The 27,519-nt window shown below is 46.8% G+C and overlaps 1 protein-coding gene across 3 annotated transcripts in view; it reads right to left on the bottom strand.

Moving 5' to 3' along the window:
- Positions 1 to 470: 470 nt before the first annotated feature.
- The window catches only part of DPYSL2 (dihydropyrimidinase like 2), a 118,533-nt gene continuing 91,484 nt past the window's right edge, over positions 471 to 27,519 (bottom strand). For all 3 annotated transcript variants that reach the window (XM_027549958.1, XM_027549959.1, XM_027549960.1), the window contains 7 exons: positions 25,753 to 25,873; positions 15,402 to 15,558; positions 14,796 to 14,937; positions 12,279 to 12,449; positions 6,856 to 7,035; positions 5,566 to 5,731; positions 471 to 3,213 (listed from right to left, as the gene is read on the bottom strand). In XM_027549958.1, the coding sequence (XP_027405759.1) occupies positions 3,122 to 3,213; positions 5,566 to 5,731; positions 6,856 to 7,035; positions 12,279 to 12,449; positions 14,796 to 14,937; positions 15,402 to 15,558; positions 25,753 to 25,873 (1,029 nt within the window). In that variant the 3' untranslated portion in view covers positions 471 to 3,121. The remainder of the gene's footprint in view (positions 3,214 to 5,565; positions 5,732 to 6,855; positions 7,036 to 12,278; positions 12,450 to 14,795; positions 14,938 to 15,401; positions 15,559 to 25,752; positions 25,874 to 27,519) is intronic.

Below are 27,519 nucleotides of genomic sequence, written 5' to 3'. Positions count from 1 at the left end.
AGTGTCTTAACCACTGGACTGCCAAGAAGTCCCTCCTATGAGCTCCTTGACTGAGCTTTTAATGCAGGCCCACATTATCTCAGTCTCTTATGTTCTATACCCTTTTTGGCTTAAGCATTTTCAAGGGTGAACAAGCTCTACGGATGCAGAGAGCCCAAGGGGGTCACCACACTAACCCATGTGGTCCCACCAATTTCCACTTCCCAACTTATGCTTGCAGCTAGATCCGGGAGGCTCCCTTGGCCTGTCTTAGGGTGGAGTCCATGAATTTCTGAGACTCAGGGCTCTTTTCAGAATTAAACCTCAGTGGCCTGGACAAGATTACCAGAAACACGCAGTGAAAACTCCTGAATTAGCACAGTCATCAAAACAAGGCTGAAGACATCCAGAAAGTTTCAGGGAGGGAAGTTTTAAAGGAGGCCCGGGTCAAGCAGCCTGCCTCCTTGAACATCTCAACACAAGACACACCCTGAAACAACCACATTTTGCTTTATTAGGCGTTCCATGGTAATATAACACAGAGTTCTTAAGGAATAATAAACACGAGACTTGTTTTGTTGGTTTTTTTTACCATAATTATTTTGCCATTGAGACAGTGGTTAACAAAAAAAAAAAGGTACTCTTCTGGCTACACATGTAATGAGCTTTAGCACTGAAAGTGAGTTCCTCCACTCGTGGGTCACAATCACAATTCCAAGGATTAAAAACCATCTATGATTAAATCCTACATGGTTGAGAGCATCAAGTCACTGCAGTTACTCAGTTCTGAGACACTGTCGATTTATTTTAGCATTTACACATGACATTCATTTAACAGACACACAAAGCAAGCCAACAGGAAAACATGCTTACACAGCCTGCAGAAATCTTCAGGTTTTAAGTTGTCTCAAGGAAACAATCGAAAGAACCAAGATGAGCATCATGGAAAAACAGGAAGACTCAAGTGAAGAGAAGAGAGCTGCAAGTGTTTCTTAGAATTGAAACAAAAATCTTTCTTTTTTTTTTTCCTGACTGGTTCAATTTCCCTCGCAGTGCAGGTGAGAAAAAAATAAAAAAGCAAATATATTAAGTTAACCAATGATTCTTTAAAAGTGCAATTTCCTTTTAAAATAACAAATAAACAACAACACCAACAAAAAGAAATAAACCCCAACCATAACCCCAAAGGCAAAACGTGTGTGGAGAGACAAGTGTCGTGATGGGATTAGCTATTTTTTGATGTTACGCTTTATGAAAGCAGATTTGGTTTTATAAAAGCCTGCAAACGTAACATGGCTTAGGAGGACCTGTAAACACGTTTGGAAGAAGATGCAACACAGCTCAACAAAGACAGGAACAGGCACAAGGCAGCTAGTGGAAAGGGTGTCTGAGACCAGGAGAGGGTAGGGTGTGGACACAAGGTCGCCTGTGGTCTTTAAGAGGCCACACATCAAATTTACAAGCTTTTTTCCCCACCACAACTCTGACTCACAAAACAGATTTTCCCTCTTGCAAATTAAAATGGTCTTTTTTTTTTTTTTAAACTCTTCATTGAATTTGCCACAATATTGCCTCTGTTTATGTTTTGCTTCTATGGCCCCAAGGCATGTGGGATTCCAGCTCCTTGACCAGGGATCGAACCCACACCACCCACGTTGAAAGGCAAAGTCCCCAAAACTGGACCACCAAGTAAGTTTCCTAAAATGGTCTTTAAGCCAAACTTCCCATGGACTTTCTAGAGTTTAGGAGACCTCCGTATATTGCATGGTATCTTTCTAAATAACTGGACAAGAAAAAAATTTTTTTTTCTCCAAAGTGAGAAGCCCAGTGAACTCTGGTGCCCCCAAAGATACTTAGATGGGAAACAGCAGCCCTTAGGGCCAGCCTCCATCAGCTCAGCACCTCTTAGCTGGTGGCTGGCTGGAGACTGGTTAGTTCACGAGTTACGGGGGCTCGACTGACAGATCTGATTGTGTCTTTAGCCCAGTTAGCACTGCACAGGGGAAAATCTCACAGGTCCTAGAGTCTCAGACTTCTTCAACATCTCGGCACCATTTGAGGTCTATTCTGGGCCCGCGTGTGACAGCGTAGGTAACTCGGCCCTTCCCTGCATATGGGGAGCGTCTCAAACTCAAAGGCACATCCTGGGGATGTGAGTGGGTAGCACTGGTCTTATACAGACTAGGACAGCATCTTACAATGGTTGCAGTGACAAAGCTCACATCTTTCCAGGCAGGTTCTTAGGACCACAGTACAATGGCAGACCTGGTCATTGGCAAAGATCATGGGAGGAAAACAAAAACAAAAAGAGCATGTCAGAGACAAGCGCTGGAGGAAACACAAAGAAAGAGCAGACATGTGAACGTATCCATGAATGACAAAGCGAGAGGGAGAGAGTGCGAGCGAAAGAGAGGTAAAGAGAGGAAACGGGAATCCTCAAAAGATTTCATCTGCAGCAAAAATCCAGGCCAGAAAGAAAACCTTTCCTTTATTAACAGTTGACCCAGAAGACGATGGAATGGCGGTGTGGATGCTGTGCAGCCTCTTAGGAGGGACATGGTGAGTCTGCCCACCACCCTGAATCAGCTTGATGGTTACACAATTGCATCATTAGGATGTCCAGTTCAAACCCCTTGTAGTAATAATGAATTAGGCTTTCCAATTTTGTATTAAAAAAAAAAAAATCTCCCCCCTCCCCTGCCCACCCCCACCCTAAGCCCCAGAAAGAAAACTCTGCTAAAATTTTAAAAAGAAAAACGGCAGCTCTGGGCAATTCACTTTATCTTCCCCTCCCCCGATGACCAGGAAGATGATGACAAATACAACACGGGTTGGAGATGAGAAACACCCTCACTGTGGTTTGCTTTGTTTCGCATGTCTGAGCGTTGGATGCGGTTCTGTGTACAGGCTTGGTGGACTCAAGGGTGTGATATTCCTAGATGTGTGGGGAGGTGGGTGAGCAAAATAGGTGACTCCGGGTGAGGGACGGAGTGTGGGGGCTCGAGAGGGAACCCCAGGAACTGGCTGCCCCACAGTAACTATCACAGGCTCCTAAAAAAAAAAAAAGGAAGGAAAGAAGGAAGGAAGAAAGTCTCAGAAAGTCCTCAGGTGTCCCATCCCCCGCTGACGGCAGCCCTGAACTCTAGCCCAGGCTGGTGATGTTAGCACGGCCACCAGGGGGCGCCACGATGCGCTGGGTGGTGCGGCGAGGGATGTTGTCATCAATCTGGGCACCTGGAGAGGAGAGAGAGGGTCAGAGACAGTTACCCAGACCCCTGCTTTAAACCGAAATAACATAGCTTTTTTTTAAAAATTAATTTTTGTTGAAATAGAGTTGATTTACAATGCTGTGTTTCAAGTGTACAGCACAGTGATTCAGTTAACATATATACATATATCCATTCTTTTTAAGATTCTTTTCCTATTAAGTCACTACAGAGTATTGAGTAGCGTTCCCTGTGCTATACAGTAGGTCCTTATTAGTCATCTAATTTATATACAGTATTGTGTATATGTTAATCCCAATTTTACAACTTATCCCACCCCACCTTTCCCCCTTGGTAACCATAAGCTTGTTTTCCACATCTGTGACTCTCTTTTCTGTTTTGTAACGAAACAACATAGCTTAGGAGAAAACCTGTCAGGCCCATTCATTGTCCTTCTAAAACTTCACCAAAGGGATAAGCCACAAAAAAAGGATGGGCCTCAAGTGGCCTAAGAATCACAGATGGTATAAAGTTGTCCTTGTAGAAGCTAGTTGGATCCATTGCCTAAAAGGTAAAACAATATATAAACAACACATTTCAGGCTTTTGAGCGACTCAGACTACATCCTGTCCCTATGCTCAGTAGGTCAATTAAGTGTGGCTTTTCCAAAGATACACCCTGTCCCCCTAACACTATTCATCTTCTGTGTAGTCAAAGATAGGACTCATCATACTTAATATAGAATATAGTTAACATACAGTTAATATATAGTTAATATAGCGTGCTGTGCTACGCAGTAGGACCTTGTTGCTTATCCATCCTATGTGTAATGCTTTACATCTGCTAATCCCACACTCCCAGTCCTTCCCTCCTGCTTGGCAACTGCCAGTCTGTCCTCTACGTCTGTGAGTCTGTTTAAGTTTCATACATATAGCACAGGGAATACATTCAATAGCCTATGATAAATCATAATGGAAAAGAATACATAAAAGAATGTGTATATGTATAACTGAGTCATCTTACTGTACCACAGAAATTAAACAGAAACTTGTAAATTGACTATACTTCAATATATATTTTCAGAAAAAGGAGTCATGATGGTCTTTATATTTTGGGAATTTTTTTGTTTGTTTTTGTAATAATTAAATTTATTTATGTTCCATTGAAGGATAATTGCTCTACAGTATTGTACTGGTTTCTGCCAAACATCAACACGAATCAGCCATAGGTACACTCATGTCCCCTTCCTCTTGAGCCTCCCTCCCACCTCTTTCCCCACCCCACCTGGTCTTTATGTTTGAATGGCCTGGTAAAAGACAGCACAGATAGGATCATGTAACATGAGGAACATGGATTACTTTATGGAAAAACTAATGCTCATGATTTTTAAATTCTTTGCAAATGGGTAATGTCTATATGGCACCTTTCTAAAACCCAGTATATCTGACAAAAAAAAATGTGTTTCTGATTCACTGTTTCCTTAACCCATCATAGAGATCCGGGTACATATCTGTGACTCATGGAGCTAGAAAAATAGAAGATTTCTAATCACTGGCCAAATGAAGGATTGGAAAGAAGTTCAAGAAGGGAAGCTCTAAATCTGGACTCTTTTCATCTCACCTTTCCTGACATCACATATTTTATCCAGATTAATAGCTAACAATTATCAAAGGACTCGAGTCTAAGCATTTTATATGTATATTAAATCACCTAATCTTCACAACAACCCCAAGAGATAATTACTACCGTTATACCCATTCTATGCATGAGAAGACCAAAGCACAGCTTGCATCTGGGCTGTGAAGTTAAGCCGTTTAAACTCTAGACTCCACAAGCTGAACCACTCCAATTTACTGCATTTGTGAGGGAGAGGAGAGTCTTAAAACACCACAATATCCTTTTTCACGATGGACATAATACATTGAAAAAAATGTCCTCTGATATCCTGCTCAGTGGTAAAGAACCCGCTTGACAATGCAAGAGACATGGGTTCGATCCCTGGGTCGGGAAGATCCCCCGGAGAAGGAAATGATAACCCATTTCAGTATTCTTGCTTAAAAAACCCCACGGACAGAGGAGCCTGGTGGACTACAGTCCACGGTGTCACAAAGAGTGGGACATGACTTAGTGACAAAACAAGAAAAACAGTGTCCTGGATATAGTGTAGCCATCAGAACATTATATGTGATATAGACTCATGTCAAGATTCTGAAAGCCAACCCACCATCTGCTGTGAATTACATCTCTAGTGAATTACATCTTTGGGAGAATGGGTCTATCATTCATTTCCACTTCTTCTTCTACAAGAGTGGTGCCCGCCCCACCAGCAACATGGAGCAAGGCCCTGCAGAAGCAGGCTCTGACCCAGCCATAGCCATACCGGACAAGCTGAATCCAGACTGGTGCAGGTTCCGGACAGGTGGGGCCTGCTGCTTGGCCGGAGACGTCTTAGCCGAGGAGGCCGGAGTGACCGTCTTGGGTGTCACGGACACCTCGCACACAGGTCCGTCGTACAGACCACGGGGAACCCCTCTCAGCTCCGCCAGCTGCAAAACAAAAGAACCCCTCAATGCAGGCCACATTCACAGAGGATACCTACCCGGCAACTACCTGCCTGATGGGGAAGTAACAGGTGCCAGGATGGCCCTGAGGGATTTGGGGGTGGAGGGCTCTCTACGGAGGAGTGTGGCAGGGACAGATACCAGCACGCAGCCAGCACCCCAGCTCCAGTGCAAAGCTTCCTTAACATGCGTCCCACAAAAACTGATGAGCGGCTTCCCTGGTGGCTCGGTTGGTAAAGAATCTGCCTACAATGCAGGAGACTCGGGTTCAGTCTCTGGGTCGGGAAGATCCCCTAGAGAAAGGAAGGGCTGCCCACTCCAGTATTCTTGCCTGGACAATTCCATGTACCCTGGCAGGCTACAGTTCATGTGGTCGCAAAGAGTCGGACATGACTGAGCAATTTAACACACACACACACAGGGAACTAGATCCCACAACTAAGACCAAATGAAGCCAAATAAATACATAAATATTTTTTTTAAAAAACTGATGAACAGGTCTTCCCATTTTCTCCCAAGGCACTTGAGCCTAAACTTCATAGGAATTCCCAAACATGTTGTGAAGAGGGTCTGGTCACATGTTCAACATCTGGCCCCAGAGCTTCCAATCTTACTTTAATTCCAACAGTTCCCTGTTGGAATTAATTCCATTTAATTAATTTAATTCCATTCCCTGCCTCACGGTCCTCAAGCACCAGTGCTAGAGAGTATTCACCACGTCCTAAATACACTCTACATTTTCTATGCTCATAACTTTGTCTCTACCTAATTCCCTTGTTTCCCTTCTTTGACTTATTCAACTTCTACTTAACCTTCAAGACCCAACACAAAATGCCCTCTCCCCATGTCACTTTCTCTTATAACTGCAGCAGCAGTTCCCTCCTCTGAGCCTCATCACAGCACACGCTGCAGTCTCACATCACTCTGGCTGGCTGCAGACATGCCTGACTCCTCCACTGGCATTCTGAATTCCAGGAATAAAAAGACCATGTTTCCCTTCTCCCTAAATCTTCCATACTCACCTCATTAGTTTGACTCAGAGTGCTCCGTGTTAATGGAATTGAACTTTATCCACGAGAGAAACCCCTCTTAAGATCAGAGGTACTCACCCTGCTCCTTGCCTTGATACGCTTGTAAACAAAGTCAGGGAAGGGCTTCCGGGGGATGTAGCGCCCAGAGCCTTCCGTGACATGAAGGGTACCATCCTCCAGGACAATCTTCCCCTGGCTGATGACCACCAGTGGGGAGCCACGGCACTCCATGCCTTCGAAGATGTTGTACTCAAGAGACTAAAAGGGAGGGAACATAGTAAACGTCAGAATTCGCCCTCCATCCTGGCAAAATCTCATCAATCTGGCAGTACCCACTGCTCAGCCATCACTCGGAAGAAAGAAAAGCCCAGAGATGGGGTCCCTCTCCTGACTGACCACTCACCAGGACTTCATCACTAGATCTAAATTCTGTCTGAGTTTCAGCACACACATTTTTGAGGGGCAAAAGTCACGGAAGAGAAAATTTATATAGAAAAGCAGAGGGGTTTGTAAATGCCACACGAATATAAGAAAATGATTCCTCATATAAGCGGTGACTTTGCTCTCACTAACTCAGGCTCCAATCAGGTTAAAACCCCAAGAAGCCTTCTCTGACCAAGTTCTAAATTTAATCTTGAAATGAGCCATCCACGAGTCGGTTTTCCCACTGGTTCACTTGGTTTTCCAATCAGTTAGCGATGTGGTTAAACTGAAGTTGCTAAATGAAAGGACTGTGGTAACTCCAGAGACATGCCATCGATAAAATGCTTGAGGTTTAATTTCCCAACAATGCAGCCATCCTTTTGGTTCCAAGCCTTTCATGGTGAAAGGGAGATGTATGTGTGTGCCCTCTTGAAAAATATCTGGGGTCTCTGTCTGAGTGAGTTCGTTGCTGCGATAACAGTAAAAGTTTCACGTGTCACAGCCCTACCCCACAGCCTCAGCTCACCCACTGCTCCTTCTCCAGATTCCAGACGCCTGTCCTGCTCACAGGTACAGCTGCCTGGACCTGGAGAATTAACAGGCAGCTCCAGGGCAACCCACTCGAGTACTCTTGCCTGGGAAATCCGATGGACAGAGGAGCCTGGCAGGCTACAATCTATGGGGTTGCAAAGAGTAGGACACGACTGAGCAACTAACAACAGTTTCCATCTGTAACAAGCAGCTGGGCTTCTGGGGAGATTCGGACCAGGTTAACAGCACTGAAGAGTTAGTCTGTGAATAGAGCTGATGCACTGCCATTCAGGGCAACATCGCCTGCTTAGTGCAGGGGCTGGTGAGCATGGAGAAGCCCCAGGTTGGCTCATCAGCTCACACTGGACCCGTGGGGTTGACTGAAAACAGCAACAAAACAGCCCTGCTCTGAGACTCAAAGGAGTAACGTGAAAGCTCCTGGAGGAATAAGAGGAAGAGGGGAAAGGAAGGCGACTCTGCACATGGATTCCCAGGACCACAGTGTGTGCCCCCCAGCCCTTCATCGGTTCTAAGACACTGGTCCCTGAAATGAGCCTGTCTCTCACAGCACATGGAGCTGCCCAGTCAATGTCAGCCTAGGCGAAGCTGAGCCCTTCCAGGGGACTGGAGTCAGCTTTTCCCACTGGCCTGGGGGGTTCCCAAACCTGTAAAATGTAACAGGAAAATCTCACCCTCAGCTTTTTTCTGGACCACTGCTCGACACAGCTTGCATAAGCTCCAGCTTTCAGTTCAGATTCTCCAAGAAGCCAGTTTTGCCCTCTCTGAACCAAAAGCCAGTATCAAGAAAGGAAAGATTCTTTGCCATCCCTTCTGTACCTGGCAGATCCAGCTCTCATGTATCCCGTGCTCAGTACAAGCTGGCCCTTGGCAACATAGCATTTAATTTTAGAGCAGTATCCTATTAGACTCCTCCTTCTGGACATGTTTTCTTTCATAGCAGTACCTAAACAGAGTATCTTAAAATTGGTGGCACCTTAAATCTGTTTGAAATCTAGGAGTTATACAACTCCAAGCTTTAATCTTGCCTTAGACCTTCAGTTTCTTCACCTGCCTCCTTCGCAAGGTTCATGTAGAGAAGCATCATATGGGAAAGAATTCTGTCTGCTCTGAAAGGACCTTCCAGAGGGTTATCCTTGAAGGGCTGAATCAAGTCCCAGCTCTTTCATGTCCCGCCCCCACCCCGTTAACTGTCTACACTCTGACAAGCTCCTCTCATGCCCTCCTGTAGTCACAGAGACAACCCTGGCCATGGTGCCATCAGCCCCGGGGTCCACATCCCAGGTCTGCCATTTGCCAGCTGTAGGACTTTGGACAAATCCCTCACACCTCTCTGAGACTCAGCTGCCTCATCTCTAAGGGGACACAGCCCACTTTACAGGAATGATGCTAGGATCACAAGAAATAAAACAAAAGCATCTATCCCACTGCTCAGCATTATGTGGGCATTTAGAAAACCCCTCATTCACCGTCTGGTTCTTTATTGCACTTTCCCAACAAGACTGCAAGCGGCAAAGACATCCTGAGATGCATATGTTGAGTTTAGTTGCCTAACAATGACTGGTATCAGGGGACTTCACTGGTGGTCCAGCGGTTGGGACTTCGCCTTCCAATGCAGCGGGGGTGAGGGTTCAATCCCTGGATTGGAAAGCTAAGATCCCATATGCCTCGTGGCCAAAAAACAAAACATGAAACAGAAATGATATTGTAACATTCAATAAAGACTTTAAAAATGGTTGAGATGGATCTCACCACCAAGGAGATCTATGGGTCACCTCCCATTTTTAAAAAATGTGGAAGAAGAAGTCCTATGGCTCTACGTGACTTAAAATTAACAAGTTCAATGGTCAGTCACAACTTGGGGTGTTCAGAGCCTATACTCTGTCAAGGGCTTCCCTGGTGGCTCAGTTGGTAAAAATTTGCCTGCAATGCTGGAGACCCAGGTTCAATCCGTGGGTCAGAAAGGTCCCCTGGAGAAGGGAATGGCTGCCCACTCCAGTATTCTTGACTGGAGAATCCGATGGACAGAGGAACCTTGTGGGCTACAGTCCATGCGTTGCAAAGAGTAGGCCACGACTTGAGCGACTAACACACACACATACTCTGTCAAACAGTGAGGCACTGAGACCTCATCACTTACCAGGTATAGACCCTTATAACTTCCACCCACATGTGCTTCCTAAAATGACTCATCTGGCTGGATGCTGGGCAGATCCAAGCAGAGGCTTAGTAGCAACAGGGCTGTCAACAAGAGTTAGCTAAATACTTCAATTAAAGCTAATTAGCCCCGTGGTAGGAAATACTGTATTACACGGGGAAAGCCTCCTGCTAGTGTTCTCCTAGATAATTAGTGTTGCACAAACATGCTCTTTCAAAGAGGTTTGGATGGGCGAGAGGCACTGTTAGAAGTCATGATCTCCAGGACTGCCTGGAGGTAAAGGCAGGGAGGGCACTGCTGTTGAATGTCTGGAGGGCAGAATCTGTCTTCTTGAATCATCACTCTTCTACATCCTCTCTTCTGCCGGGTTAAGAGCTTCCCATGCAGGCGCTCTAGTTAGGTCATCTGCAGCTTACACGGTGAGTCCAGTCTGCTCTTTCCATTACCTCTGGGAAGGGGACTCTGTAAGGGAGAAACATTTTTCTCCCTCTGACCCTGACCAAGAGGCTGCGCACACAGTCTGGCAGGGAGAAGCCCTGGACAATTTTGGGTTCTAATTCTAGCTCCACCGCAAAATAGCTATGTAACGTTAGACTGGTCACTTAAGCTCTCTAAGCCTCCGTTTTATTTATCTTCCCGATTGAGATAATAATACCATCCCTTTATTGAGAAGGCCAAATGAAAGGGTAAACGGAGCTGTGATGCTGAAGGCATAAGAGGAGGTAGGTTCACAAGGCAGGACCCTAGGTGGTGGCTGTCGCTGTTGTTCAGTGGCTCAGTCGTGTCCGACTCTTTGCGACCTCATGGGCTGCAGCACGCCAGGCTTTCCTGTCCTTCACTATCTCCCAGAGTTTGCTCAAAATCATGTCCAGTGAGTCAGTGATGCTATCTGTCTCATCCTCTGCTGCCCCCTTCTCCTTTTGGACCCTAGGACCCCTGCCCATAAAAAAGCCAATGATGGGCCCCCGGGAGGTCGTGGCCTAAGTCACCAGTAGGGGGCGCTGTCAGGCTCTGCTGTGGAGCTAAGCCAGCCAGTGCGGAAGAAGGGAAAATCCACCATTAATACTGAGAGCTGAGCAGACTTCCTTAAAGGCACCCATCCACCCAGCATCCACGGGTGCCTGTGCAGCCCAAGCCCCTCTGCACACATAGGAAAGAGGATTAGGATTTAGCTAAGAGTCCAGTGGTGTCCTGGAGAAATGACAGAAGCCCACCAAGCTGGCCCTTGGAGGAGGCGCCCATACTTGCTGGACCAGGACACCTGGAGTGAGCAACCTAGAGTCAGATTCCTCACTGAGCCAGCTTTCAGTTTAGAAGTTTATCTCAAAAAGCCTCTTCATTCACCAAGAATTCACTTCAAGAGTCAAACAGGGGAATTCCCTGGTGGTCCAGGACTCACTGCTGGTTAGGACTCACTGCTGAGGATCTGGCATTTAATCAGGGAATGAAGATCCTATAAGCTGTGATGCTCGGCCAAAGAAAATCATGGAGGTTTCTGACATGAAAAACTCTGTCCTATACCTGTTTCTTTTCCGAAGTTTTCCCTTTTGCCATTTCTATATTATACAGACACACACACAATTTTTTTTATGAAGAACCAATGGTATCTACATCTCCATCTAATGCCTGCTGACTTCACAGTATCCAGGACACTCAGGGGCCTCGTCAAAACCCCTCTTCTAAGCCAACAAGCCCAAGACATGACATGAAGTCACCTCCCCAGGATCCTATTACCAAGGCAGGGCACCCCCAAGCTCTGCCATCTAGACCAAGAGACAAGAGATACCCCAAAACTACAGATCCTAAAATCCTGATCAGAGCACCTTCCAGGGTATTTCTTCTATTTCTTCCAAATCAATTCATGCCTTTAGGACATAAGAGCATCTGCCTTTTAGGCTTCTGTATGGCCACACTGACAATGAGAAAGCAGTGGCCTCAAAAATTGAAAGTGCCCAGTGGGCATCTCAGGAGTGGACATTTGAATGTTTTATTCGAATCCCTTGCACCAGGGGATGTCAGGAGAGATGCTGCACTGAACTATTAAAATGGAATGCTCCCTGACTTCTAGCAGTTTCTGAGGTCCAGGCATGATGCTAGAGGCTCTGAAGGTCCAGAGATATAGACTTTCTAGCCATAGACAGGCCACTGTACTCCAAAGTGATGATAAGATTAACGGTCATGTTGACCTCACTAAAGAGAAGGGAAGAGCTATTTTTTTCTCAGCAAATTGCAAGTTATAACATATCCTGGGGAAAAGTTCCTTCCGATCACAGCGAGTTCTTTTCATAAATCCCGGGGACTGTCCCTGCCTCTGTCCTTCTCTGAGACTGTTACTGGTCTGGATGGGGTCCACGCCGTGAACCGGGCTTACGCTGTTGTGGGTCTTGGCAGAGATGGTCTTCACGCTGTCGGGGTCCCAGATGACCAAGTCAGCATCAGACCCCACAGCAATGCGGCCCTTCCGGGGGTACAGGTTGAAGACTTTGGCAGCATTGGTGCTGGTCACGGCCACAAACTGGTTCTCGTCCATCTTCCCAGTGACCTGAGGAGGACAACACACACACGCGTGTAAGAAAAACAAGTTAAAGAGTTTAAGGGTGGTACACTACTTAGCAATAAAAAGAGACACTTTGGATATTAAGGGCATTACGCTGAGTGGGAAAAAAACAATCTCCAGGGACTTCCATGGTCGTCTAGTGGTTGGAACGTTGCACTTTCACTGTAGAGGGCATGGGTTCGATCCCTGGTCAGAGAACTAAGATCCTACATGCCCTGACATGGCCAAAAAAAAAACAGTCTCCAAAGGTCACATACTGTATGACTTCATTTACAGAGTATTCTCAAAATAACCAGGTTAAGAGATGGACACACCAGGGGTGAGACGGAGATTCCTCGCAGGTTAGGGGTGGGTGCAACTATAAAGGGGCAGTAGCATGGGGGTCTCTGTGATGACGGAGGACACCTCTATTTGATTGCACTGATGGTTACATGAATCTACATATGACAACATGACCCAGAACTAGACGCATGCACCACACCACTGTCGTTCCCCAGGTCTGGAAACCACACTCCAAATATACATGAGACGTAACTATTAGCAGGTGAAGGCTACACAGGACCTTTCTGTCCATCCTGTCTTTGCATAACCCTCTGAAAGTATAATTATTTCAAAGTAAGAAGTATTTTTTTTTAAAAGCTGAAGGGGCCTCAAGGCCTCTTTAGGAAACACGATTTGATGTGAATGGTTGTTCTTTTCCAAAGATACAGGCCCAGACCTCAGCTCCTAGTCCAGCCAACCTAGAAGTCTCAGCGCCCCATCCTTGCAGCAAACTCTGGATGTCCATCACACTCCCCACACGTCCTTCCCCCCACTTTCTCATCTATACATGTGTACTTCGTGTCCCTTTAAATGTGGGATTTGAAGAGATGAATGCACTCTCTGTTAGAAAATCCACTCTAAATCAATAGCAACATGGGCAAAGGAAATGAGCAGGTTGTAAGGGAAAAAAAAATAAAAATGGCTGAAAGCATATGAAAGAAATATACATTTTAATCAGTAACTGAAGAGATTCAATGTAAAACAATGAGATGAAATTCACAATAAAATTGGTGATGCTTTGGGTTTTTTGATGATAACCCTGATCTGGACCTGGTAGGAGGAACTAGGTGACGCCATCTACTGCTGGCAGCACACAAATTTGGTGTGATCTTTCTGGAAGGAACTCTGACAAGAGATATCAAAAGCCTTAAAAATATGCACACCCTTTGACTCAAAAATACCACTTGTAGAAGCTTCTCCTATAAGCATCACTAAAGATGTGTCCAAGGATGTATCTACAAGGGTGTTCAACCCAGAAGTAAAATCAGAAATAACCTAAATGGTCAACCAAAGAATTATAAATGAATTATAATTCAGCATCAAGATGGAAGAGTTAGCTATTGAAAACCAAGTTTTCAAAATTTTTATACTATGTTAATTGTAAAAGATAGGCTACAAAATAGTTTATATGATGCCTGTGTTAACACATTCAGTCATACACACATCATTTACGCACATGTGCACTCTCTCACTAGCAAAAAATCAAAGGCATTCATCAAAATGTTCAGTGTAGTTGGATCTGAAACATGATGTCATGAGTGAGTTTTACTTACTTCTTTATTCTTTTTGCAATAAGGGTATATATAGTTTATATAACTGAAAAAATTCCATAAGAAACAGAAAACCTAAAGTTGTTACATTTTAAGACATTAAAAATAAAAAGCCCCAAAGATTCCTCAAAGTCAGCGTATGTTCAAAGCAGACCTGTCAAATCCTGTAGTGAGGACAAATGTTAAATCCAGAGAGTCCAAAAGACCATTTTAAGGAAACTGAGTCTATTTCCAAGAGCAGGAGATTACATCACCAGGGTGTGAAGAAAGCTTTCTCTTGATTGATGACAAGAGTCATATTTTAAAGACTGTCGTGTTTTTTTTTCCCCCCCAGTCTCTCCTGGTCCACAGATAATAACAGTGACAAATACATATGGGTATTTAAAAAGAAGTAACCTATGGGGAGTGGTCTTAGACTTCCAAACCTAATGTTATCACAGAAATACTGGTTTCTAGAATTTTCTCAACTGCCATTTCAAGGCTCGCATGAGACCCAGGGCCCTCGGATGGGGAGGCAGGAGAAAGCCGAGCCCTGCCCACTGCTCAGAGACCACGCAGTGAGACCACCACTCCTTACCACAGCGTTATCCTACCGCTCAGAGACCACCACCACGAGACCACCGCCCCTTACCACAGCCTTATCCTACCGCTCAGAGACCACCACCACGAGACCACCGCCCCTTACCACAGCCTTATCCTACCGCTCAGAGACCACCACCACGAGACCACCGCCCCTTACCACAGCCTTATCCCAGATGACAGACATCCGCTCCTCCGTGCCGTTGGTGCCCTCAGGGATCAGGGTGAAGTTGTCTTTTCCAACGGCCTTCTGGGCCGTGTTGAAGGTACAGTGAGCACTGCCGGTCACCTGGAGATCTCCACTACAAGGAACACACAGCACTGGCTTTTACTGATCTTTACCTCAGATCATCCTTGAATGTACTTTTTTTATGTGTCTGGCCACTGAAGGTTTTTAAAACAGTCATCCTCCCGCCAGGAGACAGGAAATTCAGGAAGATATGGCCTGACACTAAAGCTTCATTAAATGCTGTGTCTCTAAGTCTCTTTCATGAGGTGTCTTATGAGTGACACTACACACCGTGAAACCCTTTGCTACCTCACTTATCCCCTTTGGTTCACTTTCAAAACGGCCCTGGTTTTTAACCCAGAACCCCCCTCAAAGTATCAAGATGCTAACCTCCTGCTCCCACCCAGCAATCCGAGTTTGGAGGACAAGGTTTCTGTTGGCAAGCTGGCTTCTGCCAGCCATATTGGAACCCACCGGGTCAGCCTGGTCCAAGGAAAGACCAAGAACAGGAGATGGGAACAAGTCGCTGACACTCACCACGACAGCAAGGAGTTCAGAAAGTCTGGAGTGGTTGGGTCGGGGCTCAGGGGCGGGGAGGTGACGAAAGCAGCAGCCTTGGCCCAGTTCTTGCTCCAGTAGTGAGAGCCGTCGGTCCCCAAGCTGGCGGTGATGGGCTCGCCGTACACCACGGTTCCTGACAAAGAGAAGGCAGAGCTGAGCCCGACACAGAGAGGGAGGGAGGGAGCCACCACCGCCGGGAGTCACCGCATCCATGGCAGCACACCACAGGTTCAGCACCCCTTAGGAGGAGCCAGCCTGTCTCCGAGCTGAGGAAACTGGTGTCTGTGCAAGTCAAATACCCCAGCCCTCCAGTCACCAATAAGTGCTCCTTAAGATTTCACCTTTGACCCCTGCTCTTCTTTTCTTTTTAAAAAATTTTTATTTTATATTGGAATATAATTGATTTACAATGTGTTAGTTTCAGGTGTACAGCAAACTGATTCAGTTATACGTATACACGTATCTATTTTTTTGATGGCACTAGCGGTAAAAAACCCGCCTGCCAATGAAGGAGACATAAGAGACACAGGTTCGATCCCTGGGTCGGGAAGATCTCCTGGAGGAGGACACAGCAACCCACTCCAGTATTCTTGCCTGGAAAATCCCATGGACAGAGGATCCCTGCGGGCTACAGTCCAAAAGGTCGAAAAGGGTCGGACACGACTAAAGAAACTGGGCGCGCACACACACACACATTCTTTTTCAAGTCCTGTTCCCATATAGGTCACTACAGATACAGCTCCCTGTGCTGCACAGTAGGTCCTTGCTGATTATCTATTTTATATATAGTAATGTGCATGTGTTAATCCCTGGCTTCCCTTGTGGCTCAGATAGTAAAGAATCTGCTTGCAATGCAAGAGACTCATGTTCGATCCTTAGCTTGAGAAAATCCACTGGAGAAGGAAATCGCAACCCACTCCAGTATTCTTGCCTAGAGAATTCCATGGACAGAGGAGACTGGTGGGCCACAGTCCATGAGGTGGCAGAGTAGTAGGACATGACTGAGTGAATAACACTTTCATTTCACTTTATATGTTAATCCCAGCCTCCTAAGTGATTGCTTCCCCAGACCACTGCTCTACTAATTCAACCCACTCTCCCTCGGAGGACCCAAACATTCTACCTCCTATTCTGTTGATTCCCAAATCTGTTAACAATCTCCAGCTCAGACTGCATTCAAGCTCCCAATCCCAAGCACCACCTACACTCTTATTTTGGGGTGATCCAGGGTACCTCACATTTGACCTCACTGCTCACCAAACACACCCCCTGGCCTGCTCTCCCAACACCTCCCAGTCTTTTTCTCAGTGTCCAGCTATGATTAATAGGCTGAGACAGGAAATAGATGTGACATCAGTTGGATGAAGTATTTGAGAGCAAGTATACAGCCCTCCACATCTGCCCAGATCGCTGAGTCACCATTCTGAGGGCCCCCAGATTCATAGCAGACTTTGTCAGAAGGAGAAGTAAAGGACTTTGCACAGTTATATTACTGAGATTTCAAGGTTTGCAGAAGTCTAGCCCAACTCAACATACTGTCAGGAAAGAATGCTGATTTCCTGGCACTCAACTCATGTCCTCTTCCCTATCCACTCATGGCCAAGCCAGGAAGCTGGACTCATTTATGGCCATCGAAAGCCAATACTGTAATGCCTTACATGCATCCTTTCCTTTCCACTCTGCACGGTGGTGGTTTAGTTGCTAAGTCGTGTCAACTCTTACGACCCCATGGACTGTAGCCCGCCAGGCTCCTCTGTCCATGGGCTTCTCCAGGCAAGAATACTGGAGTGGGTTGCCATTTCCTTCTCCAGGGGATCTTCTTGACCCAGTGATCAAACCCGTGTCTCCTGCATTGCAGGCAGATTATTTACCGACTAGCTACAAGGGACCTACTCTGCATACCTCCCCTTAAATCAGGCCTTCATCATTTCTCCCTGGCTCACTCCAGTAGAGGGCTTCCCAGGTGGCACTAGCAGTAAAGAAACTGCTGTCAATGCAGGAGACAAAAAAGATGCAGGTTCGATCCTTGGGTCGGGAAGATCCCCTGGAGGAGGACATGGCAACCCACTCCAGTATCTGCCTGGAGAATCCCATGGACAGAAGAGCCTGGTGGGCTACAGTCCATGGGGTCACAGAGTCAGACATGACTGAAGCGATTTAGCATGCAGCACGGACCTTCCAATAGAACCTCCCAGTCAGAGTTCAGATTGACTTTTGCTTTCCCCACCTCTTTCCCTGCCTCTGCATCCATTCTCCATGGCACTTCCAATTTTCATGGGCCATTCTCTACATAAAGACCTCTGAAGGGATCCTTCTGCCTTCAAGGATAGAAATGAACTTCTCACTGAAGCATCTCATGCCTTCCTTACCCAGCCTTACACCAAAGCTGGTCTCTCTTTTAACACTATTTTAACACTCCGAAAACCCAATCCCATCCTCCACTTCAATAATCCAATAAGCACTCAGTTTAAATTTTTTTTTTATTTTTCACACAAATATCATACAATATCACTCATATGTGGAATCTAATGTTTTAAAAATGACACAAATGAAGCTGTTTACAAAACAGACTCACAGATCTCAAAAACAAGCCTATGGTTACCAAAGCGGAAACATGTAGAGGGGAGAGGGATAAATTGGGAGATTGGGACTAACATGCACACTCTACTACATATAAAATAGATAACCACCAAGAACCTACTATATATCATAGGGAACTCTACTCAATATTCTATAATAACCTAAATGGGAAAAGAATCTGAAAATGAATGAATGTGTATGTTTATCTGAATCACTCTGCTGTACACCTGAAACTAACCCAACACAGTACACCAATACATTTTTTTAAATAATAGATTTTTTTACTTTTCTACTTGAAGGAGATACCCTGAGGAAAATGACTCTGCACTCAATAACTGTGTGCTGAACTGATTGAAGGGTGTGATATTTTATTAAGTCAAGGGATCCAAGCTGGAATTTGATCTCAGACCAGCCCCACCACCACCAGGAATTCACCTCTTCCATCTCCTCCCACCGTAGGGCTCCTGCACCCCCACAGCGGTCCTGCCAACTCGGCCCTTTTCTCCAAACCCAGGGCCCTCAAGGCCAAACACTTCTCAGTCTGGAATGTGTCTCCTTTCCTCTGCTCAGCCTTTTCCAAGGCCTTATCTCTTGATAACGCAGCACAACACCCACTCCGGGACAGTGGCTGCCTTGCGAGCTGGCTCTGGGAGCTGCCCCCATCCCTCCCACCCCCTACCCCAGATTCAGGAATCTCACAAAGAACACTCTGTTCCTCTGGGGAGTGTTAGAGGCCTGGCAGGCAGCTCACTTGAGGAAGTCAGTGACAATCCCCAAGCAGGAAGGAGGGCCCCAGAACGTGGGGACAGCCTCACCCTAAAGGAAGCCCCCAGGAAGAGGGGGGCCAATGCTCAAAATCACCTGGAAGGTCCCCAGCATTCCTGACCTACTCAGAGCTTCGCAGGCAGGCAGGATGAAGTCCAAGGAGCTGCTGGGCAGGTGCACAGCCTGTTTCAGCTCATCCCAGAGCAGAAAAACCTGCATCTCGAGAAGGCCCTGGCTGCCCTAAGGCACATGTGTGAAATGCAAGTGCCAGGCAGGCCCCCACGGCCCCACAGGCCACGGTTTGTGGCTCAAGGATTAGCAGAAGTGGCTGAGCTGAGGGTGGCCCTTCCGACCCACACAGGTCTAGAGATTCCACTGGCTCTTGTTGCTGTTCAGTTGGTCAGTCCTGTCTGATCCCTTGTGATCCCATGAACTGAAGCACACCAGGCTCCTCTGTCCTTCACTATCTCCCAGAGTTTGCTCAAATTCATGTCCATTGAGTTGGTGATGCTATCTAACCATCTCTTCCTCTGTTACCCACTTCTCTTATCTGAGCATAAAGGTGAGGTCTGGGTGAGACCCTAGGAAAACAGAAGATCTGTAACCTTACAGGTTTCTGAGGACTTCCCTGGCAGTCCAGTGGCTAAGACTCTGTGCTTCCCATGCAGGGGGCCTGGGTTCAATCCCTGGTCAGGGAATTAGATCCCTCATGCTGCAACTAAGAGCTTGCATGCCCCAACTAAAAAAATCCCACATGCCACAATTTTAATTAATTTTAAAAATTCAGTTAAGATTAAAAATTTTTAATTAATTTTAAAATTTAAATGTTTGACTAATTTAAAATTAAATTAAAATTAAATTTTTTAATTAATTTTAAAAAGAAAAAAAGGTTTCCTGGCTTCGTCAATCTGAAACTAATCAAGAGACAGAAATGCCTGGAGAAAAAGAGAGCTGCCGGTCTTTGGAAATCCTTGGCCGAGCGTCAGCGGTTTCCTGATCTTCCCGTAACTCACTATTGTTCGTCCTCTCCTTGATCTGCACTTCAGTCCTGTCTTTGGAAACCTGAGGACCAGGAGGGGCCGGTTCCCGGGATGCATCCTTGCAAGTGTGAGCGCCCTTGATCTCAGCCTTCATCTCACTCCACAAAACACAACTCAGGTGTGGATGGGGGAGCTGGGGAAGGAGCTGAGGCCCATCCTGTCTATGCACAGGCCACACAGCTCGACACAAGGGAAGGAACTCGGCCTTCAGCTTCTACAAAACCCAGAACTGGGTCAGAGTTTCAAGGCCATGGCTGACCAGATCTGCCTCCTTAGCCCGAGGCTGAGCCAGGACTCTTGGGCCAGGGCCAAATGAAGATGGGGGACTTAGAGAAAGAGGAAGGCATCTTTGCAGCTCATTCCTGCTTTGCCCTGTTGAGGGATTCAGAAGTCCTTGTTGCTTTTGGGTTTTCTCCTCTTTAGCCCCCAAAGACAGGGCAGGAGTTACATCACCCCAGAGGAGGCCTCTACCTCTGCCCATTTTATGAACACTGTACCTGAGACAACCACAGATGGACTTCCGGACCCCAGCCAGGCCACAGACACCACTGCAATGCATGCTGGAAATAATTACCACTAATAATAATAAACCACAAACTAGGCTTCACTGGCCTTTCTACATGCCTCCAAACACACTGCTGATGTTTTCTTGGCGGCAAGTTAGACCTTCATGCTTTCCTTCTCCGGGGAAAATCTAAACTGAAAGAGATGACCCCGGGCCAGCCTTTGGCAGGCTCCCTAGGATAGCCGGGAACAGGAGGGCTGGGGTGCTGTTTATTCACAACCGCCTGAGCGCATTCATGGAGAATAAAGGCAGGCTGGGGGTCAGAGATGTTTGACAGCTCCCGCCCAGAGAGTTAGTCATTTCCCATGAACAAGAAGCAGGAGAACAAATCCAGAAAGAAACAATGGGAAAACGTATATGTGTGTGTATTTCAAAACACAGCCTTAAAAGCACAGTGAAAAACTGTATAAACACTGGGAATTCCCTAGCGGTCCAGTGATGAGGGCTCCGCTGTTCCACTGCAGGAGACACAGGTTCCATCACTGGTCAGATAACTAAGACCCCTCAAGCCACGCAGCACGGCCAAAACCAAACAAAAAAACCCAAAATACAAAAAAAAAAACCCTACCCAAACATATACAAGCTCCGGGAATTGGTGATGGACAGGGAAGCCTGGCATGCTCCAGTCCATGGGGTCGCAAAGAGTTGGACACGACTGTGCGGCTGAACTGAAGTGAAACATATACACACACACCCTCTCTCTCTTCTCAGAGACCCCAGGCCAGAACTCAACACCCCAGCCCCTGTCCATGGATAACCCTGTCAGATTTTGGTACCGAGAATAATTCTAAAGGAACAGAATCTTAGAAGTTTTCTGGATGGGTCCTGGGGTTTCTGGAATTGGTTCTCTGATCTGATTTAAGGTACTAATGACTCAGCAGTTATAAGAGAGCGCTGGCAGTGCACGGGATGAGGAGGCAAAAGAAATGCACAAAATACCACATCAAGTGCTTAAAAGAGGCAAAGTTCTGGGTGACTGTATTTGATACCTTAGAATGTTTTTGTCAACCTGAGTATAACAGTATTAGCTGGTTGTTCCTAATTATACTGGACAAAGTGAGGAAAGACAAGGATGACTAAGGGATTCAAATTCCCAGCTCAAGGGTCCCATAAATGAACCAAAAGTTTCTACATCTACCCCAAAAGAGATCCTCATGTTCAGCAGCCTCAAAGCCAAACCGACTGAAAACTGAACCCAGGGTCTCACCCTGCAAGTGGCTGAACTGAATTCCCAATTTGTAAGCATCTGCTACTGAGATGAGGGGATTGATGGGGGAGGAATTCTGCCTCCAGATGACTTCCCATTGCAACATCAATGCTTTCCTGAATCTCCAACCAACCAGCCTACCTGCACACTTGCTTGCCAGTGCCCACAATGCATGAACCAATTCTTTAAAATCTGTGTATGTGTGTGTGTGAGAGAGAGAGAGACAGGGAGAGGGAGAGACAGAGAGAGGGAAAGATTGGTTCTGTTTCTCCAGAGCCCTGCCTAACACCAATTTTGGTGAGATTCATTCACAGCCCAACCAATGGGGCACTCTCTGGGCTCAAGATTACTAGGCTGTACATTAACTTAACACAAAGGATTCATCCCCAAGTTGGGGTGGAACTCGCAGAGCCCTTGACCATGTGCTTCTCATTACACCCCCTCCATTCCTACTGAACCTCAGGGCACAGGAAGTCTTGTCTCAAGTTTGGGTTGTGAACATTTCTACATCTGGGTTTGGGGGTAGGGGAGGGATGTGGCTCAGATGAGGTCAGTGGGCACTGCCCATGTGCCACCACTCACACACAGAAGGCATCGGCACCATGCTCAAGTCCACACGTGGATAAAATGCAGTCGGAGGGAGCCTATTCAAGAGAAATCCCTACAATGGATTCTTCATGAAAAGAGAACAGGTCCAGAGTCTAGATCTAAGGGTTCTATTTCCTAGAGGCTGGATGATCTGGGGCAAAACAGTCCATTTTCACATTTCAGTGTCCCTTCTGTGACGTCAGCCTTTGAAACTGACCAGGGTCTAAGTTCTTTGGAAGGGTGAAAACTGCCCCAGGTATTCTGGTGCTGGCTGTGTCTTCCTTCATTTCCTTGTTTGCAGACTGAGGTCGGTGAGATGCTGTCCTGCTGAATGACACAGGATGAAGGAGGCAACATGGGTGACACTGGCTCTGTGGCCAGTCAAGCAGCCCCTGAAAACAGTCCTCAGTTGGGCTCCATCTTGGGCTTCCCTGGTGGCTCAGACGGTAAAGAACCCACTTGCAATGCAGGAGACCCAGGATCAATCCCTGGGTTGGGAAGACCCCCTGAAGGAGGGCATGGCAACCCACTCCAATATTCTTGCCTGGAGAATCCCAAGGACAGAGGAGCCTGGCGAGCTACACTCCATGGGGTTGCAAAGAGTCAGACACGACTGAGCAACTAACACATGCTCACTCTTCAATCATCATAGTATTAGGTACAGTTATTATATAATCCTTGTGTGCACCATCTCATTTAAGCATCATCCTCCCCATTTAGATCGGAAAATGGGACCAAAAGATGGTAAGTTATCTGCCCAGCATCACAAGCTAATGCCTAGTGGGGCTGGGAGTTGTTTCAGGACAGGATGCTGATCCCAGAGCACTAGCATTCAATACAGCTTTATATTGATTTTCTTCTTGGTCACTGGGGAATCCTGGCTTCCACATTCTCCATGACTTTGCCGAGTGTCAGACTCCAGTTTCTACCCAGTCTGTTAAGGAACCAAACACCAACAGATACCGAGGAGATAGCCACAGCATATCCCATATTAAAATAATCTCAAAACATGAAGGTGAGTCAGACATTAGTGGGGACCTTCATGGCCTGAGGTCAGATGCAGATGATCAAAGCCCAATTCCACATTTCAGCAGCTCTGAGCTCCAGTTTACTCAGCTGCAGAGTAAAGCAAGTATAAAAATTCTTGCCCCAGCGCCTCCCAAAGTAATTATGAAGTTCCCACAAGATGGAAAGAGCCTACAAGCAGGCTAGGATTTCTCCTTCTTGCTAATTAACACCAGGATGCACCAGAAATTCCTTTCTGGCAGCTCAAGTTCATCTAAAGCAAAGGCTTTCAAGGTCTACAGGGCAAGAGCTGTTGAATGCAAGAGCCACTCTGGGAACCACAAGCAAGCACAGTTGGACTCACCCTGAAGGTTCTGAATGAAGAGACTGAAGTCCCTTCTTGGTGCTCAGACCCCAACACCCAAGCAGGTTCTAGATCATAAGGAAAACACGGGGATATCCTGGGGCGCTGAGTCGCAGAGTATCAGAGGGGGCCTGGACTCTAATAACACACTCCAGCTTCAAATAGAAGAGCTGAGACACAGAAAGGAGGAGCCGCAGCACTGCTGGTAGGGCGGGCCCCGAGCCCAGAGCTCTGCAGCCCCACAGCAGGACCAGGGCCACCTGCCCCAGACTGAGACTCTTCCATCTTACAATTCTGATAAGTGAAAGTTGGAATTGGAAAACACGGCTGTAGTGTTTAATTCTGCTAAATTGAATGCTTAATTATATTGAAACTATATTAAAATTTTTGCTTAACTTTCTGTTTCTTCTTTTCATTTGGGTATGGTATGGTTACTAACAAGCTGTGCCCAGCTTCCCCTTTTCAGACACAGTGCCAGCTGTCTCCCCTCTACATGGAAGCAGCAATACTACGATTAGCGCTAGGTGCTGAGGCTGAATCCCACATTGCAGATGTGTGCCTGGGTGACAAAGGGCCCAGATGAGGGAGGGTCACCAGCAGTAATCATCCACGTCTTCTAGAAACACAATTCAAAGCCGATTCTAAGTAAGTGAATAGTGGTGATGATGGTTTAATCACTAAGTCGTGTCTGATTCTTTCTAACCCCAGGGACTGTAGCCCACCAGGTTCCTCTGTCCATGGGATTTCTCAGGCAAGAATACTGGAGTGGGTTGCCATTTCCTTCTCCAGGGAATCTTCCCCACCCAGGGATCAAAACTGGGTCTCCTGTATTGCAGGTGGTCTCCTGCATTGCAGGCAGATACTTTACCAACTCAGCCACCAGAGAATGTTCCATTGCAAAAAGGCAGTTCCTTCTAGCTGCCAGGAGAGGGCAGGTTTCTGAAACACTAGTAAATGCAGCAACCATTTCATGCAGCGCCTGAGGACAGAGACCCCAAGGGAGCTCCAGAGGACAGGGACCAGGAATTCATTGCTGGGGCCATCTAGAAGCCATCAGCTCTTGGGACAAGCTGACTCAGTGGTCATTGAGCAATCTGTTCTAAGTCTTGCACCAACTCACCCACCAGTGAAAAAAAAATCCTCCTGATCCATATGGATCACATCCCACTGAGAACCAGAGAATGAACCAGAGAGGTCAAACGGCTCCCTTGTTAATGGAGAAAAAAAAGATACATGGAGAGAGATAAAGAAATCAAAAAAGAATGAGAGAGAAAGACCAAGAAAGTAATACAGAGACCAGGAGAAAGCCAGAAGAAAGTCAAGAGAGAGAGAGAAATGGAGACAGAGATGGAGAAATGCAGACAATAGGGTTGGGAAATATAATGGAGGGAGAGAAGGAAGAAAGGGAAGATCCTTCTATGATACTCTTGTCCAGATCCAGCCAAGATCCACCTCAAGTCCACTAAACAGAATCAGTCTCCCTTTCTGTGTACTGAGCTACACTCCCAAGCAGAGACCACGGTGGTGTGATTACCCGAACTCATAGTCAAGGTAGCTACAGTAGGGCCGTGTTGCATTCATAATGGATAAGGTGATCGGGGCACATCCCCTGGACCGGTACTTAGTAGATTAGTTTCCAAGAACCTTGCCGCTGGAAATAAGAGCCAGCCTCAGCCCAGAATATATCGCCACCATCTACAGGGCGCCACTGGGGCACCAGAACAGGATATGATGATGGGGTGGAGGAAGGGAAGCCAGGGGTCGGGGCAGAACCATGCCCCCACAAGCCTCTCTTACACACGCCAGCGGAAATCACTCCCTGCCACAGAGGGGAACCACATTTTGCAATGGAAGCTTCCCCAGGATTCTGCGGCAGAGAGAAACTGACGTCATCTGTGTATGTGCCTGGTTTATTTAGACTGCATCAGATTAAATCCAACTCTTCTACAGAAGTGAGGGCAGGAGGCAAAGCGTGTGGCCCACCCACCCTGCACTGTGCACAGCTTTAACTAGATACCAACACGGCTGCAGCCCCGGAACAGAGCGAGAAACAGGAGCGGCCCGCCGCACCAAGATGTAATTAGGTTACCGCTGCAAAGTGATGAGAGCACAGCAACCCACTTGGCAGGAGGAGCTGGAAAAGCAGTCCTTTCCCCGACCTACAACCCCTCCAGAACCTGCGCTTACACAGTGAGACCGCGAGCAACACTTACCCTTTTTCCGGGCCTGGGCGATAACTTCCGCTGCGCTCTTGCTCATCACCTTGGTGATGTACAGAGGGCAGTTGGTCTGGTTGGCGATGGTGATGGAACGGTTCACGGCTTCAGCCTCGACCTGCAGAAGAGCATCCCAGTGTGAGAACTGTGTCCACTGTTCTGTCAGTTCCGAGCTCATCTCTACCCTCCACCCAAGGGGAGGGGCTACAGTGAATCAGAAACTAATGCGTGCTCAGGGTTCTACCCCCAGTGGCACGGAGGGCAAGGGCAGTGACTTGCCCAGCTGACCCTTGTGGATGGATCTAGGTGTGATAAGCAGCCACCTGGAGTCTGTAAAGGAATGCAGTTTCTCATGAGTCTCAGGCCCTTCCCCCATACCCAAAGGGTCAGTAGCTCTGGGGGTGGGACCCAGAAGGGTGGGTCTTACCAACTCTAGGTGATTTTTATGCTTGCTAATGTTTGAGAGCCACCATGCCTAGAAACTGATGGCTCCTAGCTTGGCGCATTCACCCCAAGCGTGTGGTCTCTCCAGTCAAGACATCCAATGTGGAATTTTTGTGCTGGGCTTCAGTCCCATGCTCACAAATGAAGCCAACCTCACCCAAGGAACAATGCGATCTCACAGTGCTCTGGGAACAGGGGCAGGCAGATCTGTGTAAACCAAAGGCCCCTCTGTATGGGCAAACCCATCATCACCAGCCATAGACTGGTACGCCCTTCCACATGAGATGGGAGGGCTGCTCTAACCAATAACCTGATTCTTTAAACCTGATGCTTCAGTGAACGATATTCCAAAGACCCCAAGGGATGGGGCTTCCCTGGTGGCTCCGATGATAAAGAATCCGCCTGCAATGTGGGAGACCTGGGTTTGATCCCCTGGACAAGGGATAGGCTACCCACTCCAATATTCTGGCCTGGAGAATTCCATGGACAGAAGAGCCTTGCAGGCTACAGTCCATGGGATCACAAAGAGTCAGACATGACTTTCACTTTCACTTGTTCACTTTCAGTGAATGATATTCCAAAGACCCCAAGAGATTACTGCTAAACACCTGATCAGGAAAGACGAGTTCTTAGGTCACTGTATCATACAGAGGAATCAGCAGTGTGTGCTGAGCATGGGCAGCTGAAGGAACAAATGCAATGATGAGACAGAGGACCTCAGGAAGCTTCTTGCTCCCTCCCAAATTCTGGCAAAAGGCTGACTTCCACTAACTCTTCTAGGCGAGGGGCTGGGTCTTTCTTGAATTTTTTGCTTCCTCCAGGCAGTTCCCAGGGTAGCTCCTGGTACCCAGCAGGTGCTCAAAAATGTTCACTGAGCAAGTAAGTGACTTCATTTCAGGTTAATGGTTAAAGCTAGGCTGGTTCCATAAAGAGCTGCCACTTTTCATAAGACATGACCAGCTCCAGACTGAATCATCTTAGCTAACCAGTCTCTATGGGAGTTCAGCCAAGAACTGAAGTTCTGTAAACTGCGCTAACGGGTGATCTAATTTAATATAAGAGGACACTATCCTTCATACTTGGTCTCTTGGGCCTCAACTATGTGAAGAGAGATGTCTAGAGACCCACAGGCAAACCAAACAGCCCTTGAAAAAGCTCATTAAACATCCAAGTGTTTTTAATTCCTGGCATAGCTGAATGATCACCCTCCCCTCTCTGTGGCTCCAGTTACAACAGAAGGGCCTCTGGCCCCGGCAGCATAAAGGAGGGACGTCTTGCGTCTCTGCAGTCACCTCAAAAAGTACACAGGGGATGTGCAAA

Source organism: Bos indicus x Bos taurus, chromosome 8 (genome assembly GCF_003369695.1).
Source record: "Bos indicus x Bos taurus breed Angus x Brahman F1 hybrid chromosome 8, Bos_hybrid_MaternalHap_v2.0, whole genome shotgun sequence".
Lineage (NCBI taxonomy): Eukaryota > Metazoa > Chordata > Mammalia > Artiodactyla > Bovidae > Bos > Bos indicus x Bos taurus.
Note: the sequence above shows the minus strand (reverse complement) of the source record. Positions and strands in the feature narration are given on the sequence as shown.